The 17,789-nt window shown below is 44.0% G+C and overlaps 1 protein-coding gene across 1 annotated transcript in view; it reads right to left on the bottom strand.

Annotated features, from left to right (window-relative positions):
* Znf331 (zinc finger protein 331) overlaps positions 1-16,512 on the bottom strand; it is a 34,673-nt gene extending 18,161 nt beyond the window's left edge. The window contains exons 1-4 of the mRNA XM_048368983.1: positions 16,453-16,512; positions 14,393-14,513; positions 12,057-12,139; positions 2,084-2,204 (exon numbers count right to left, since the gene is read on the bottom strand). Coding sequence (XP_048224940.1) covers positions 2,084-2,204; positions 12,057-12,139; positions 14,393-14,513; positions 16,453-16,512 — 385 coding nt within the window. The remainder of the gene's footprint in view (positions 1-2,083; positions 2,205-12,056; positions 12,140-14,392; positions 14,514-16,452) is intronic.
* Between the last annotated feature and the right edge of the window lie 1,277 nt (positions 16,513-17,789).

The following is a 17,789-nucleotide window of genomic DNA, read 5'->3' as shown; positions in this document are numbered from 1 at the left end:
GAGGGCAGAGAGTTTCCTGAAGTTTCTCCTACATGCCTTCCCTGGGTACTGTGTCTCTGCAGACTGCTCATCTGAGAAAGCAAGAAAAGAAACTTATAGCTCACGCCTGTCATTCAAGCCAGTCAGGAGGCTGAGATCTGAGGATTGGGGTTGAAAGTCAGCCCAATGATGAAAGTCTGCAAGGTTCTTTGTGTCCATTAAGCCACTAAAAAAGTAGAAGGGGAGCTATGGCTCAGGAGCTAGAGAACTAGCCTTGAGCACAAGAGGCTCAAGGACTTGACACTGGCCCTGAGATCACTTCCCAGGCCTGGCCAAGGAAAAAACCCACAACAGACATTTCTTGGTTAGGAAAATATTGCAATCCCAATTTCTGCTTCCTGTTTAACTTCCCTTTGGACGTGTGTTCTTGGGATGCTGTTCAGTTCATTTCTACTTATCTATAGTTTTTCCTGATGGTTGCTTTCTCTTTTGTCTTCAGGGCTCTTTTCATTGCTCCAGATATGTGATGAGGTCTGGTTTGGAGACATCAAAACCTGGGCATTGAAAAAGTAGGAAGATATTTGCACTGGAGTCCACAAGAGTATATGGCCAGTTTGTATGCACCTGGAGTGTAGCTACAGACTGGCCATTTGTGGTAACCAGGTCCTATGTGCAATTTCCACCCACAGTTTTCAGCATCCTGCTGCCAGTAAGTCAAATGTGCAGGTTGACCTGGAGCTGCTGAGCTGTGGGACGCAGTGTCCTATGTCACTGAATTGCTGGCATTCCCACTCAGCTCTGATGGGCACGCAAGCTGGGTGCCAGTGGCTCATGCCTGTAAGCTTCCCTTCTCAGTGGATTGAGAACAGAATAATCAGAGGTGACAGCCAGCCGGTGGAGAAAAGTCTGTAAAACTACACCTCTAATTATCCAGCAAGATTGTCATATGGATTTTTGGTAAAGAACATCCACAAGAAAGCAAATCTTCTGAGAGTGCAAGGCATATACGTACATAAGGACACACACACACACACACACACACACACGCCAAAATAAATTGTAGCATTCATTTACCTTCAAAAGTGGAAGGAAGGTCGGTGGTTTTGGCCTAGTGTTAGAGTGATTGCCTCCCATACATGAAACGCTGGTGTTAATTCCTCTGTACCACACGTATAGAAAAAGGTAGAACGGGCACTGTGCCTCGAGTGGTAGAGTGCTAGCCTAGAGCAAGAAGAACCCAGGAACAGTGCTTACACCTGGAATCCAAGGCCAAGGACTGGCAAAAAAGAAAGAAAGAAAGAAAGATAGAAACAAACAAAAAACCCACGATCAGAAGTTATACAAGTGTTATTTTCTTTTATTTCTTCCTTTTTATTGGTTTTGTGGTTGATCTCTAGAACTGTGTTCTGTCCCTGAGCTGTTTCAGTGAAAGTTAGCACTCTACCACTTTGAGTCACAACTGCACTTCTACTTTCTATGGGGTTATTTGGAGATAATAGGGAGACCAACTTTTCTGTCTAGGCAGGCTTTAAGCCAAGTCTTTAGATCTCAGCCTCTTCATTAGCCAGGAGTACAGGTGTCAGCCACCAGTTCCTGGTTGACAAGTGTGTGTGTGTGTGTGTGTGTGTGTGTGTGTGTGTGTGTATGTGGGGGGTGGTGTGGTGTGTGTGTGTGTGTGTGTGTGTGTGTGTGTGTGTGTTACAGCTACCCATTGTCAGGATTTTTCAAAATGAGGTTATCTGAGATGCACTTGCACTAAGCAGGCACCGCTTTTATTTTTTCTTTTACTTTTGGAATATCCTGGGTCTTCACCTCAGGGCCTGGTTACACTCTCTTTTTTTGTGATCAGTTTTTTGTGCTCAAGGCTAGTACTGTCCCATTTGAGCTACAGCTCCACAGATGGCTTCTGGTGGTTAATTACAGAGGAGAGGCTGATAGACTTTCATTCCTGGACTGGCTTGAGGCACGATCCTCAGATCTCAGCCTTTTGAATAGCTGGGATTACAGGCAGGAGCCACCAGTACTCAGCAAAGATGGGCCTGATATGAAATATTCTGCAAGGGAATTCTGAGAATGAACTAGAAGTGGGACAGAAGCTCCTTACCCACAGACAGCAGGTTCTTGTAGTTGTCCAGCATGACCTCCCTGTACAGAGTCCGCTGAGCCGGGGTCAGCCACCGCCACTCATCCTGGGAGAACTCCATGGCTACGTCCTCAAATGTCAACTGTCCCCAGGAAGAAAAAGACAAAAGATCACATGTGAGCATTTGAACTTGAGTAAGTTTCTATATGTGGTACGGGAAACTGAGAAAAGTAAGGTTATGGTTCTGCTATAGTTGAGCAAAACTTGTGATTTTTAAATACACACTTTCTTTCTTTTTTTTTTTTGGCCAGTCCTAGGGCTTGGAGTCAGGGCCTGAGCACTGTCGCTGGCTTCTTCTTGCTCAAGGCTAGCACTCTGCTACTTGAGCCACAGCGCCACTTCTGGCCATTTTCTGTATATGTGGTGCTGGGGAATCGAACCCTGTGCTTCATGTATAGATGCAAGCACTCTTGCCACTAGGCCATATCCCCAGCCCTAAATACACACTTTCAAAGTTCTTGGTTTCCCATGGGTATAACTGAGCACATGAAAATATGGTATCACATTCTCAAAACCATTGTACACAATATAATAAGAATAGAATAAGAAATGAGAACAAGATGAAATTGTATATATGATATAAAATTATGGTATCAAGATAAGAATTTTTTTTTTTTTTTTTGGCCAGTCCTGGGCCTTGGACTCAGGGCCTGAGCACTGTCCCTGGCTTCTTCCCGCTCAAGGCTAGCACTCTGCCACTTGAGCCACAGCGCCGCTTCTGGCCGTTTTCTGTATATGTGGTGCTGGGGAATCGAACCTAGGGCCTCGTGTATCTGAGGCAGGCACTCTTGCCACTAGGCTATATCCCCAGCCCAAGAATTTGTTTTTTGATTACTATATTTTATGTCACACAGCACTAGGAGTCTATTGTTTTGACATGGAATCTCTTAGTCCAATGTGTGTGTATGTGTATATATATAAATATATGTATGTGTATATGTGTGTATGCATATATATACCTCACATTTTACAATGTACTGCAGTAAGTATTGTCCAACTTTTGATTTGATTCCTTTTAAAAGGTTTAATTTGGATTTGCATGGTATGTTTAAAAAGGTTTCTTTGAGCTAGGAACTGGTGTTTCACAACTGTAATCCTAGCTACTCAGAAGACCGAGGTATGAGGGAGGTGGTTCAAAGCTAGTCCAGGCAGTGAAGTCCATTAACTATTACCTCCAATGAACCACCAGATCATTGGAAGTGAAGCTGTGCCTCAAAGTGGTAGAGCACCAGCCTTGAGTGAAAGTGCTCTGGGACAGTGCCCAAGCTTTAAGTTCAAGCCCTATAGGGACAAAAAAAAGTCTCTGGTGATATCACTCTTCCAGGTCCAAAAGCAGACATTTGCCTAGCCATAAGTGAAGAGTTTCCTCAAGGTCACCAGTGGATTTTGTTGAAAATGATTAATGGATTGGGTAACATCTTCCACATTTACTGGGGGTTCCAAGAAACAGTTTACTGTGGAGCATTTTATCTACAAACCACAGAAAACCATTTTTCTCAGCAGCTCATAAAACTTTGTCCAAAATGGATCATATTTTGGGACATAGAAACAGGCTTGTTATGTAGAAAAATATTGAAATATTCTCTGTATTCTATCAGACCAGAATGGATTAAAACTAGAATTGAAAAGAAACTACAAATAATATTTCAACACAGGGATCCTGAACAACATACTGTTGAATGATGAGTCGCTGAGGAAAGAAGGTATATTCAGAAAGCTCACAACTGCTATCTTACCTACTCAGAATATTTAGAAACATGGCTAAAATCAACCATGGTAGGGAAGTCCATGAGATATGGCAGAGAATTGTAACGAATTGTATATGACCTTACCTACACTTAACTTGTATTAAAATACATTGTAGAGAACAGAACAATGATAACAACAAAATAAGTGCTAAAACTTCTGGTATATTATAGGCACTATGCTATTTATTAGGATTTAAAAATATAGAGATAGCTTTTAACTATGTCTCTTGTTATTAATTTCTGAAAACTCAAAGATGTAACCAAGTATACAATGAAATGAAACATGCAGAGTGGAGAGATGCTTTCAGATCTGCACCTGTCAGGGAAGTTCATCTCCATCAAGCACAGGTGAGAGCCCTCCTCCCCACACCAGGGCCCAGAGAAGAGAAAGGAATGAGCATGGGAGCTGGTCTTCTGTATTGAAGGTTAACACACATCACAGTAGAAGCTGTCTGCTGGCTACTTATTACTGGCAAAGAGACAAATAACCATGGATATCTATGTGGAGGGTATTTGGCCCAGACTCATCATCCCAGTGTATAAAGTAATGATCAGCTAAGATTGTCATGGCCCTGACATTGGAGATCAAAGAAATAGAATGATCTCTATCACCTGAATCCACTCATTAATAATGAATTTAAAGCCGGTTTCCAGCCACACTTGATTTCTATTTTACACAAATTCCTGTAAGTCTCAGTGTTTTTACACTTAGCATCTGAGAAATCAGACATCTTCTAAATCCTCTTCATTTTCTGAGCTATTTTAAGCAACAGGTGCCTTTTGGTTTCAAAGCTTCCCCAGCCCTTTTAAAAATGAGTGCTAAATCTGGGGCTTGAACTCATGGCCTGGGTACTGTCATTGAGTTGTTTTGTTGAAGTTAGTGCTCCACCACTTGAGCTACAGGTTTACTGTTTCTCATTTGGTGATGAATTGGATATAACACGCTACTGTGCTGGGCACTGGTGGCTCATGCCTGTAGTACTTGCTACTCAGGAGACTGAGACCTGGGCAGAAAGAGTCCCCATGAGACACTAATCCTAAATTCACAGCCATTGGAGCTGTCCTCCAAATTGGTTGAGCACTAATTTCGAGCAAAAGGGCTTAGAGAACTCACCAAGGCTTTCAGTTCAAGGTCACAACAAATGATAACAGCAAGAAAAAAATCTCACAGATTTTCTGGTCTGGCCTGATCCTCAGATTCTGAGGAGCAAGGATTACAGGTGTGAGGCATGGCGCCCAATTCTCTAAGGGCATTAATGGAAATCCTCACCGGGGATGAAACTATCACCACCCATTTCCTTCTCCATGGGTGGTGAAGAACCAAGATGCACTGCAACAGCATCCTGCAATGCCAGTCCCATGTTCAGAGCTCACAGCCTGCTGACACACTTTGTAGTCGTGAGAGGGAGTGATTCCTGGTGAGAATCTGTCCAGAGAGAAGTGGAGGAGGATGACAGAATTGTGAGAATGCTCTCCTCAGCAGAGAGAAGTATCTCTAACAGTTGGCTTGATGTGGGAATAAGAGAAGCAGAAGGGAAAGTCCATGGAAGATGCTCATCATGCATGGAGCAGAAGTGGAAACACCAGTTTTCCAGTACTCTCCTTTTCCTTTCTTGTCTAAGAGTAGGACTCCTATATGTATCTGATGCTTTCACTCTGCACAGAGCTCCATCTCCAGAGACACTTCTACAACCCCATGCATATTGAACCATGTGACATTCCAGGAGGAAGTTGGGATTTGACCCTGACCTGGGCCGGTGTTTCCTGGGAAGCAGCCATCACTTCCTCCATTTCTTCCTCCCTCCGTGGGTGTCCTGCTTCCCTCAGATGAGCTTAATCAACCACTCCTTGCTCTGTAGGGTCTGCTTTTAAGTCATTGGCAAAACCTCCTCAGCTGCCTTTCCACACCCACATGTGAAGGGGTCTGGGGACTGCTGGGGGTGCAGAGTTAGGAGGTATGGAAGTTGGAAGTCTGGATAATCCTGCCATTCAGCCTTGTGCATGGCCTTAGCAGGGTTGGTTGGGCTTGTGCATCATGTCTCCTAGGCACACCCACCAGGGGTACATTAGGCCAAGTGTGCTCTTTTGGCACCAGAAGTGGACCTACCTTTCAGTGGGAGAATTGGAAGAATTTTAATTGGCTGTGCACAGGGCGCTGTGGATGGCCACAGTTATCTGAACTTGGGTAAAGAATTTAAAGAACAAGAGCCTTTATAATAATTTTTGAAATAATATAAGTGTATTGTTACTGTGAAGGTGTTATTCTGAGGCCTGACCATTTCAGAAGTCAGTGAATAAGAGCATTTCTTAGTAGACAATGTCACTTTTTCCTTTGTGTCCAATAAGCTTTTCGAATCATTTGGCGTTTGTGTCTGCCAATATCTGGGCTCCAACTGCAGGCCCTGTGCACTTGCTCACCTTCTTTGCTCATCACCCACAACTCTACCTCTCCCTTTATTTCTAGTTAATGGCAGATAAGTGTTTCAGAGGATTCTGTCAACCTAGGGTGTCATGGAACCACAGTCCTCTGATCTCAGCCTTCTGAGGATCTAGGAGGAAAGCAGTGACCCACCAGAGTCCAGTGATCCTATTAAACTAGTAATATTAGTTTAGACAGCAGACAATGTCAGTTCTGAATGCTTTGTGGTGATTATTTTTTGGGTGGTGGTGATTTTAAATATTGAAGGATGACGTGAGATACCCTCAAGGAAGAAGTCCCTGAGGTGATAGCAAGGTTCATGTGTTTGCGTGTTTGTCTCTACAGTGTCCCGGAAGGAAAGCATCATCTTAAGTCAATAACATGTATATTATCTATTGAAATCCAGCACTTTTTTTTTTTTAAAGGAAATGACCCAACACCAGTCTTCCTGGCTACCACTTCTCTGCACACAATGCATTACTCCCTATATTGGGCAAATTTATTTATTTATTTATTTATTTACTTATATTTTTTTTGGCCAGTCCTGGGCCTTGGACTCAGGGCCTGAGCACTGTCCCTGGCTTCCCTTTGCTCAAGGCTAGCACTCTGCCACCTGAGCCACAGCGCCCCTCTTGTCCGTTTTCCATATATGTGGTGCTGGGGAATCAAACCAAGAGCTTCATGTGTAGGAGGCAAGCGCTCTTGCCACTAGGTCATATTCCCAGCCCTATTGGGCAAATTTATTTTCCTAAAGTTTCCCTGAGATACTGTTTGCCACACTCCTTGCCAAGATGACAATGGCTTCACCTCCTTTGTGCATTGGTGCATCATGATCTGCAGTGAGATCTCCTTTGCCAGGCTGAGGAGCCTGGGTCTCCTTCCTGGGAGGTCTGACCTACAACCCCTAGGAAAACACCCAGAGTCTGAGAAGAAGCCAAGAGCACAGGCTGGGCCTGGTTCCAGGCCCTGTTCCTCAGCATGCTGGCCCCACCCACATCACACTGATCCCACCCCTCAGCACCCTAAGTTTCCCCCATCAAGCTGGTACTTCCCCTCACCACCCTGCCTCATTCCCTGTCATCCGGGTCTCCTCTATTTTCCTGGCCTTTTCCATATCACCCTCTCTCTGCCAATATAATCTTGCCTCTACCTCTCATCACCCTAGTCCCTAGATACCTGGTCCTTCCCATAAATTCGCTCTTGCCTCCCTCCAACACCTGGACCTCACCCCTCAGAGCCCAGTACAGCCCATCAGGGACCTGGCCCAACCCATAGAAACACTGACCCAGCCCCTCCAGGCCAAGTGATTGCCTGTCCCCTCTACACCCTAAACTTGCAGCTCAGCACTCTGACTCTGACCCTCAACTTGAGCCCCACTTTAGCATCCTTGCTTCAGGCCAGTGGCCACTGGGAGGCCTGGGGTCTGCCAAGGCTTCATCCCTTTTGCCAGTATACCCCAGGCAAAGTTCTGTCCAATTCCTCTTTTTCCTAGGCCTGCCTCCTTGCCAAATCAGATTCTTCCCAGCCCACTCTGTGTAAGCAGCCCAAGCCTGGGTCTTTTCCCTAGTCTAGCCTCTTTAAGGCCACACCTACCTTTTTGAGCATCCAATCACTGGTCCTTTAAACCTCCTTTCCTTCTGGCCCTGCCCAGTCTCTGCTCTCCACTGGGCTTTGGCCCAAGCTAACTCCATTTCACTTCCCCTCTGACCTGCCTCCCTTCCTTCCTTGGTGCTAGTGGCTCTCCCTGCAGACCTTGAAGAGGATGACTTAAATGATTTGTCACATGTGTGGCATTTGTAAAGATGTCCCCAGGGTGGCTTCTCTGGTGTCTTCTAGGGCTGGACATGTATTTGATGAATTTGTGGCACTGCTCACATTTGAAGACATTCTTACTAGGGTAGGTTTTCCCCTGTTGTTTGCAGCTGAAGAGATGCCTGATGGTGTCTGCATGAGTGAGGATTCTCCCTGGAGTGATTGCTTTTCTCAGTGGATTTTCTCGTACACAGTGAGACTGGAGATATTCCTGAAGGTTCCATAACATGCATTCCATGAGGACCATCTCTGCAGAATCCCCAAATGAAACATCAAGAAAAGAGAAGCCTTATGGTTCACACCTGTCATCCTAGCTACACAGGAGTCTGAGTGCTGAGAATCATGGTTCAATGTCGGCCTGGGAAGGAAAGTCTGTGAGAAACTTAGCCTCCGGTAACATACCTCAAATCTAGAAATGGAGGTATGTGGTTCAAGTACTAGAGCTCTAGCCTTGAGTACAAGAGGCTCAGGGACAGCACCCAGGCCCCTACTTTAAGTTGATGGTCTGGCAAAATAAAAAACCAATCACCACCAATATTTTCAGTGTTTTCTTGGAATGAGGTTTTGTTCATTTTAACTTACATTTCCATTCCTCTCCCTTTCTAAGCTCTCATCTTGTTAAAGACAGGTAATTAGGACTGGTTTACAGACATTAAGGACTGGGCATTGCCAAAATTGAGTGACATGTCTGCTGAGAGCAGGAGAGAAGATGGCCAACAAGTATGTTCCAACCAATCCACGTCACTCTGTCCCATCCACCCTATGCTGACACCCCATCCTCTCCACGCTTCCCCACCCGGTATGCCCCATGACACTCCCCACAGCATCAATCATGAAGGCTGGCCTTCTAAACTCATCCTCTCCCAGCTTGCAATAGTCCACAGACTATTGGTGTTGGCCCCATAGGCCTCTGGGAAATAGAGTCCAATGAGAAATTCATCCAACCAGAGGCTTTCCCTGAGACTTTCCTCGCATGCAATGCTTCACAGATCTAATAGCTTCTGACCCATTGCCTCTGAGAAATGCACTGTAGCATATGGAATGCAGGGAACTGGAATAGCTCCTTCAGTCTTTCCCAAAATGCAACTCTACAGTGGCTAAGTGGGGTCTCAGTGGTCATCAGGAGCCTGTTTTCCCCTGTAAGCGGTCTTGGAGGGCTTGGAATATGGTCTAGTGGCAAGAGTGCTCACCTACTATGCATGAAGCCCTGGGTTCGATTCCCAAGCTACACATTTATAGAAAGCAGGCACAGGTGGCGCTGAGGCTCAAGTGGTAGCTTGCTAGTCTTGAGCAAAATGAAGCCAGGGACAGTGCTTGGGCCCTGAGTCCAAGGCCCAGAACAGGCAAAAAAAAAAAAAAAAAAAAAAAAAAAAAAAAAGAAAAGAGCTCTTGGATTCAAATGCTAGGAGCATTGTGGGCCACAAAGATTTAACAGTATTTGGTTTGTGCTTGTGCTGGAGCTGGAACTCAAGGAGTAGACGGTGCTCCTTCTGTCCCTACCTCAACACTCCCTTCAAGGTACATGGTCATATGATCACATTGGTACATGGAGTATTAGTACTCCCATGACTACATATGCACATGAAATATTAGTTGGCCTATAAACACTTAGCCATATCAGTGGTTCCATGGAGTATTAGTGGTCCTTGAACTCCTATGCACATGGAATAGAGGCCCTGACTTTGCCCACCATTCAGCAAGAGGCATCGACTTCATCCAACCAGCGTGGTGCACAGGAACCTTTGAGGATGAGAGTGTGGATCTTCTCCAGTGAGGTGGGTGCTTCCTCGTCAGCAGAGCTGCTGCACTGAGCCCATGTTGGCCACTGGCCTCAAATCCTCCTGAATTCAGCAAGATGTCTGTGTTCAGTGGGCCTGTGACTTATGCGTGACCAGAGGCCCTGCTGCTGCCCGTCTCCCTCCTCCCTGGAGCCGGGTCAGCATGGAGGCTTTCCTGGTGCAGATGGAGACTTCAGATCCAGAGCAGCACTGCTGGGCCTCACCTGACCCCAGAGTCTAGGCCTACAGGCCAGGGGCACCTGCACTGTGTCTCTGCAGTGGTGTTGGGTTTGTTTGTCCATGGAGACGCTCATTCTGATGGGGAGAATTTCTGCCTACCTCAATCACACTTCTTCCAGCAAAGAACCAGGATAATGGAGGCCTTATTATGGGGGGCACTCATTTTCAAGGGGGCGGTCTCATACCAGGGGTAAGGCCCTGGCTGACTCTTGGTTCCCTAACATTCTCAACAACGAGATAAATGAGAGTTGAGTGCTAGGTTAACCATTCATTTATTGACATTCAGACTTCAAATGGTAAAATCCACTCCCTAGTAAAGGGAACTAAGTAATAAAATGAATCACTATAAATTAAACATCTGTACACCTGGTATATACAGATTAAAACACAATTATACATTCATGAAAATCCTTGCAATTAAGTGTGATTAAAAAACCTTCTTACCCATGCCTTAGAACTCAGTGACCCCAGATTTACATTAGGAACTGCAGGTTTGTAATATACTTACACTCTTTCAAAGAGAAATTTTTCACTGTTTACTGATGCTTGAAATTATGTATTTATCATCCCCAAACAAATATTTTTGGACATTGTAAAATTTCCTACTTGAAATATGTATCCATTCTTCCAGGTCAGGCTAGTTTGTCTCCTTAAACATTGACCATTTCCTTCCCTTCTTCATCTCGGAGCCTGGGCAATATCCTTGAACTTCTTTTGCTTCAAGATGGAGTTCTACCACTTGAGCCATTGCTGTATTTCTGGTCACTTTTATTCATGATTAATTGGAGATAAGAGTCTCATGGACCTTCCTGCCCTGCCTGTCTTCATACCGTGGTCTTCAGATCTAGCTTCCTGAGCAGCTGGGAGTCCAAGTGTGAGCCACCAGGGCCTGGCCAAGTCCATTCTTTGTGTAGGGTTACTTTTGAACATAAGGCTCAAACTTGCTGGGCAAACATTCCACCACTGTAGACATGCCCCCTCCAAATCTGAGCCTCCCCTTCTTTCCTTCATTTCCTGGAGTGCAAACCCAGAATCTCATGTTTGCTAACCCATAGTGCCATCCATTCTTGAGCTATGTGTACGGATTCTTGTGTTTTAGCCAACTGGAGCAGTGGTTTACTGATGTCATCCATCCCCTTCCTTTCTGTCTTCTCTCCTTCCTAGTTTCTGTGCTCATTGTAATGCCCAGGCTTAGTTGGATACTTTTCTGAATTCTCTCTTTTCTGTTTTCTCTGTTTTCTTCCAGTGTGGCTTCCTCTGTGTTTCTTTTGGCTTGAGTAGTGTGGAAAGGCCATTCCTTATTCCTTGAACTTTTAGGGTTTCGTTGGCACGTGGATTTTCTCATGAGTCCTCAGGTGTGAACTCTGTATAAATGATTTGCTACATGAATGGCATTTGTAGGGTCTTTCCCCAGTGTGGCTTCTCTGGTGAGCTCTGAGGCTGGATTCATATTTGAAGGATTTGTGGCACTGCTCACAGGTGTAGTACTTCTCTTCAGTGTGTTTCCTCCCATGACGTTTTAACTTGGAGTTAGTCTGGAATGTCTTACCACAGTGTTTGCATTCATAAGGTTTCTCCCCAGTGTGGATTCTCTGGTGATCTCTGAGGTTTGAGCTGTATTTGAAAGATTTGTGGCACTGTTCACATGTGTAGGGCTTCTCTCCTGTGTGTGTCCTGCCATGTTCTTTCAATTTGGATATAGAACAGAAGGTCTTACCACAGTGTTTGCACTCATAAGGTTTCTCTCCAGTGTGAATTTGCTGGTGTCTGATCAGATTCCCACGCCACGTGAACAATTTGTCACATGCATTGCATCTGTGATATTTTTCTTGTGTGTGGATCAGTTGGTGCCTTTTTAGATGTGAACATATTTGAAAAGCTTTGCCACATACAAGACATGGGAATGGCCTCTCCCCAGTGTGTGTTCTCTCGTGTACCTTCAGACTGGAGACATGTCTAAATGACTTGTCACAATCTTTGCACTGGTAGGGTTTCTCTTCTGCATGAATCTGTGTGAATTCTGAAAGGATTTGCCACATTGTTGTAGGGTCTACAATTGCAATTGGACAGCTGGTTAAAGCACTGGCCACACTGCTGACACTTGAAAGGTTTCTCCCCTGTGTGAATTCGTTGATGCTTCTGCCAATCCGAGGAGTAGCGAAAAGTTTTCTGGCATTCTTTACATTCATAGGGTTGCTTTTCACAGTGGATTGTCTGGTGCAGAGCGAGGGCAGAGATAATTTCCTGAAGGTTCTCCCACATGCATTACGTGGGGACTGTGTGTCTGCAGACTGCTCATCTGAGAAAGCAAGAAAAAGACACTGATAACTCATGCCTATCATCCTAGCTTTCAGGAGGCTGAGCTTTGAGGATTGTGGTTGAAAATCGGCCTCAGGACAAAAGTCTGTGAGATTCTTTGTGTCCAATAACCCAACTAAAAACCAGAAAGGGAGCTCGGGCTCTAAAGTTAGCACATGGACTTGAACAAAAGAGGCTGAAGGACATCACTCAGGCCCTGAGTTCAATTCCCAGGCCTGGCCAAAGAAAAAAACTCACTACTAACATTTCCAGTTTAGTAGAAAGTTGCAATCCCATTCTCTGTGTCCTGTCTTCCTTATCCATTCCATGTGAATTTTGCAGTTGTTGTTTAGTTCATTTCCACTTACCTATAGTTTTTCCTGATGGTTCCTTTTTTCTCCATGTCCAGCGCTCTTTTCCTTGCTCCAGACAGGTGATGAGGTCTGGTTTAGAGACATTAAGCCCTGGGTATTGAAAAAGTAAGAAGGCATGTGTGCTGGAGAACACGAGAGGAAATGGCTACCTACTATGTGCCTGGTGTGTAGTTCCAGATGGGGCATTTGTTGTGCCCAGGAACCATTTGCCTGTGGACCCCTGTTTTCAGCATCCACCTGCCAGAGAGTCAAATGTGCAGGGTGACCTCGAGCTGCAGAGCTGTGGGGCGCAGTGTCCCATGTCACTGAATGGCTGGCATTTCCACTCAGCTCTGGTGGGCACGCAAGCTGGGTGCCAGTGGCTCATGCCTCTAAGCTTCCCTTCTCAGTGGATTGAGAACTGAAGGATCAGAGGTGAAAGACATTGGGGGAGAAAAGTGTATAAATTGACTTCTGTAATTAAGTAAAAAAAACTCTAAAATGAATTTCTGATAAAGCACAAACATATGTACACAAGTATATATATCCATATACATGTATATCATATACAGTACACACATGTATACATACACACACTCCAAAATAAAATGACACATTCATTTCCCTCAAAAGTGGAAGGAGGGACTGGAGATTTGGCCTAGTGGTAAAGTGATTGCCTCGCATACATGAAGCACTGGGTTGGTTTCCTCAGCACCACTTATATAGGAAAAGCCGGAAGTGGCGCTGTGGCTCAAGAGAAAGAGTGCTAATCTTGAGCCAAATGAAGCCAGGGCATGTGCTTGAGCTCTGAGTGCAAGCCCCAGGACTGGCACAAAAAAACTAACCCTCCCCCCAAAACAATACAAAACCAACAAAAACCCAAAGTGCCATGCACAGGATTTGAAGTTATGAAAATGTGCTTTTCTTTTCTTTCTTGTTTTTGATTGGTTGTGTGGTTGATTGCAGTGCCTGGGTGCTGTCCAGAAATTCCTTCAGTCATGGCTGCCACTCTACCACTTTGTGACACAACTCCACTTCCAGGTTTTATGGAGTTATTGGCAGATAATAGATGCAGAAACATTTCTACATTGCAGACTTTAAGGCACAGTCTTAAGATCCCAGCCTCCTCATTAGCCAAGATTACAAGTGTGAGCCATCCGTGTCTGGTTAAAATGTATGTGTGTGTGTGTGTGTGTGTGTGTGTGTGTGTGTGTGTGTGCACCCTTTCCCTGGCTTCAGAAAATGAGGTTATCTGAGATGCACTTGGATAAAGCTGGCACCACTTTGCTTCTGTTTTTTTTTTTTTTTTTTTTTACGTATGGAAGGTCCTGGGGCTTGAACTCAGGGCCTGGTAAGTGTCCCTGTGCTTTTGTGCTCAAGGCTGGCACTGTATCACTTGAGCCCCAGCTCCACAGAAGGCTTTTAGTGGCTCAATACAGATAAGAGTCTTATAGACTGTCCTTCTCAGACTGGCTTTTAAGGTCCATCCTCAGATCTCAGTCTCCCGAGTAGCTGGGCTTATAGACACAAGCCACCATTACCCAAGAAAGCTGCCCCTGACATGAAATATTCTGCAAAGGAATTCTGTAAATGAACTAGAAATTGGGACACAAAATCCTCACCCACGGAGAGCAGGTTCCTGTAGTTGTCCAGCATGACCTCCCTGTACAGAGCCCGCTGAGCTGGGGTCAGACACTGCCACTCGTCCTGCGTGAACTCCACAGCCACGTCCTCAAATGTCAACTGTCCCCAAGAAGGACAAGACAAAAGATAACAATGTGAGCATTTGCCTGTGGGCCATTTCTGATTCCTGGTCAAGAAATTGAGCAAAGTAAGGTCACCCTTCTACTACAGATTATCAAAGTGAGTGATTTTAAATACACACTTTCAAGCTTAGTGGAATTTCCTGCAGTATAACCTAGTCATGTGAAAATATGGCATCATATTCTCAAAATCATTGTGCACAATATACTAAACATATAATAACATTCATAAATAAGTAGAAATTTTATATATGACAAAATTAACATGCCACCATAAGTATGTGTTTTTTAATTGCTACGTTTATGTCATATAGGAAGAGCAATATATTGTTCTGACATGGGATCTTCTATTCAGATATGTGTTTGTATACATATATATCATATATAGATATATTTATACATGCACATGTATATATAATATACCTCACCTTTCCAATGTACAACAATGAACTAAATATTATCCAACTTTAGATTTTTTTTTTTTTTTGGCCAGTCCTGGGCCTTGGACTCAGGGCCTGAGCACTGTCCCTGGCTTCTTCCCGCTCAAGGCTAGCACTCTGCCACTTGAGCCACAGCGCCGCTTCTGGCCGTTTTCTGTATATGTGGTGCTGGGGAATCGAACCTAGGGCCTCGTGTATCCGAGGCAGGCACTCTTGCCACTAGGCTATATCCCCAGCCCCCAACTTTAGATTTTGTTTCTTCTTAAGATCTTTAATTTGGATACATTTTAAAAGGTCTCTAGTAGCTAGGCACTTCCCCTGTTATCCTTACCCCTGTTATCCTACCTAGCTTCTTTGAACTTTCAAATCGATGCATGGGCTTCAAAGAAGTCCGGGCACTAAAGTGCATTAGAGTCTATTCCAATAAATAACAAGTCAACCAGAAGTAGAAGTATCCTTAAATTGGTACAGCGCTAACCTTGAGTGAAAGAACACGGGGACAGTGCCCAGGCCCTAAGTTCAAGTCCAAGATTGATTAAAAGAAAACATGTCTCCAATAATGTCAGTGTTCCGGGTGAAAAGCATATATCTTTTTCCTGAGCAAAAAGTAAAGTTTGGTCAGCTTCTCCAGTGGTACATGTTGGAAAGAGTTTTGGACTGTATAGCATCTTCTAAAATCTTGGGTGGTCCTGCACAACGTTTTCTGCAGAATATTTTATTCACCAACCACACATAACATTTCTGTCTGCAGCTCCTAAAACTTTCTAAAAAAAAAATCTTATTCTCATACATAAAGTAAAGGTAAGTACATATAAGACACTGAAATATTCTCTGTAGTCTAAAAAATCAGAATGGATTAAAACTCGAGTTTAAAGAAAGCACACAAAATATTCAAACACAGTGAGAGTGAACAACACATTGTTGAATGATGAGTCAGTCATCAAAGAAAGCAGGAATATTCAACAAGCTCATAACTGTTAGCTACTCAGAAGGTTTTAGGATCCTGGTTAAAATCCAGCCTGAGCAGGAAAGTCCATGCGACGTTGAATAAAATTGAAAATTCTTTGCATAGAAACTTAATAAAACTTAAATTATATTAAACTAAATTGTAGAGAAAAGAACAATGATAAAATGAAAATGAATGCTATTATTTCAGGTGTATGATATGCTCTATGGTACCTTTTAGGATTTACAAAGTATGTAGAGAAGTACTAACTCTGTGGCTTTGTTTTGTTTTCTGAAAATCTAAAGATGCAACCATGTAGAGAATGAAGTGAAAACTTACAGAACTGAGACCCACGTTCAGATATGTACCTGGGCAATACATCTTCATCAAGCACAGGTGAGAGCCCTCCTCCCCCACAATAGAGGAAGAGGAGGAAACCTGTGCTTCGGTATTGGTGGTTAACGCACATACTCCAGAAGCTGTCTGCCTGCTCGTTATTGGTGGCAAAGAGAAAAATAACCATAACTATCTACGATGATGGCATTTGGACCAGACTCATTATCCCAGTGAATGAAGTAATTGTCAGCCAACATTGTCATTGTCCTGACAGTAGAGACAGAAGGAATAGAAAGGACTCAGTCAACTGAATCCACTCATTAATAAGCAATTTTAGGCAGGAATCAAGCCAAACCTGACTGCTATATTGTATAAATTCCTGTCTCAGCTTTCACATTCAGCCTCTGAAAATCACATATATTCTAATACTCTTTCATTTCTCAGCTTTTTTAAGCACCAGTTGCCATTTTCTTTCTTAAGGCTGTTTTTCTGTTTGTTTGTTTTCTTTTTTTTTGCTTTTTGCTTTTTTGTTTTTGTGAATACCAATTTTGGGGCTTGAACTCAGGGCCTAGGTACTAGCATAGAGGTTTTTTTTCACTGAGGTTAGACCTTAACCACTTTAGCCACAGCCTTACCTTTTGCTCTTTGGTAGTTAATTAGAGAGAGTAGTCTAACTTGCCCACACTCGGCACCAAGGCTTGTAATCCTAGCTACTCAGGAGGCTGAGATCTATGGATCAAGGTTCAAAGGCAACCTGACAGAAAAAGTCCTGCTGAGACTTCTCATCTTCAATTAAGCACTCGAAAACCACCTTTGCAGATGTGGCTCAAAGTTTCTAAGGACTGAGCTTGTGAAAAAATAGTAAAGAGACAGCCCCAGGCTCTGAATTCTAGCTCACGAGTGCGAAACAAAATATTTCACAGATTTTCCTGCCTGTTCTGGCTTTGAACCATAATCTTCAGATCTCAGCTTTCTGAGGAGCAAGGAATACAAGTCTGAATTATGACACATTGTTCTCCAAGGTCACTAATCTAAATTCTCATGCAGGATGAAAGTACCACCACACATTTCCATCTTCACTGATGTCAGAGGACCTAGTTCCACTCCAAATAGTACCTGGCAATGCTGGTTCCATATTCAGAGCTCACTGCTTGCTGAAAAAATGTGCAGTCCTGTGAGTAAGCAATTCCAGGATAGACTCTGTCCAGATAGAAGTGAGGGGAGGAGGACAGAATGGGGAGGACTTTCTCCTCAGCAGGGAGAAGATTCTCTAAGGAATCAGTAGATGAGGACAGAAGAAAAAGTCCATGGGAAATGCTCATTAGTCAAGGAGAGAACTACAGAAGTCAACATTTTACAGTCCTTCTATTTTAATTTTTTTGTCTAGGAGTAGAACTGGAACTCCTATCTGATGCTTTCACTTCTAGGCCTGAGCTCTACCATCTGATCCCGGCCTCCATCCCCAACAAGGTTTAACTCTGTGACATTCCAAGAGGGAGCAGGATCTGACCTCGAACTGAGCTGGAGTTTCCTG

This window comes from Perognathus longimembris, chromosome 20 (genome assembly GCF_023159225.1).
Source record: "Perognathus longimembris pacificus isolate PPM17 chromosome 20, ASM2315922v1, whole genome shotgun sequence".
Lineage (NCBI taxonomy): Eukaryota > Metazoa > Chordata > Mammalia > Rodentia > Heteromyidae > Perognathus > Perognathus longimembris.
The sequence above is the reverse complement of the archived record's forward strand: the minus strand, read 5'-3'. Positions and strand labels throughout refer to the sequence as shown.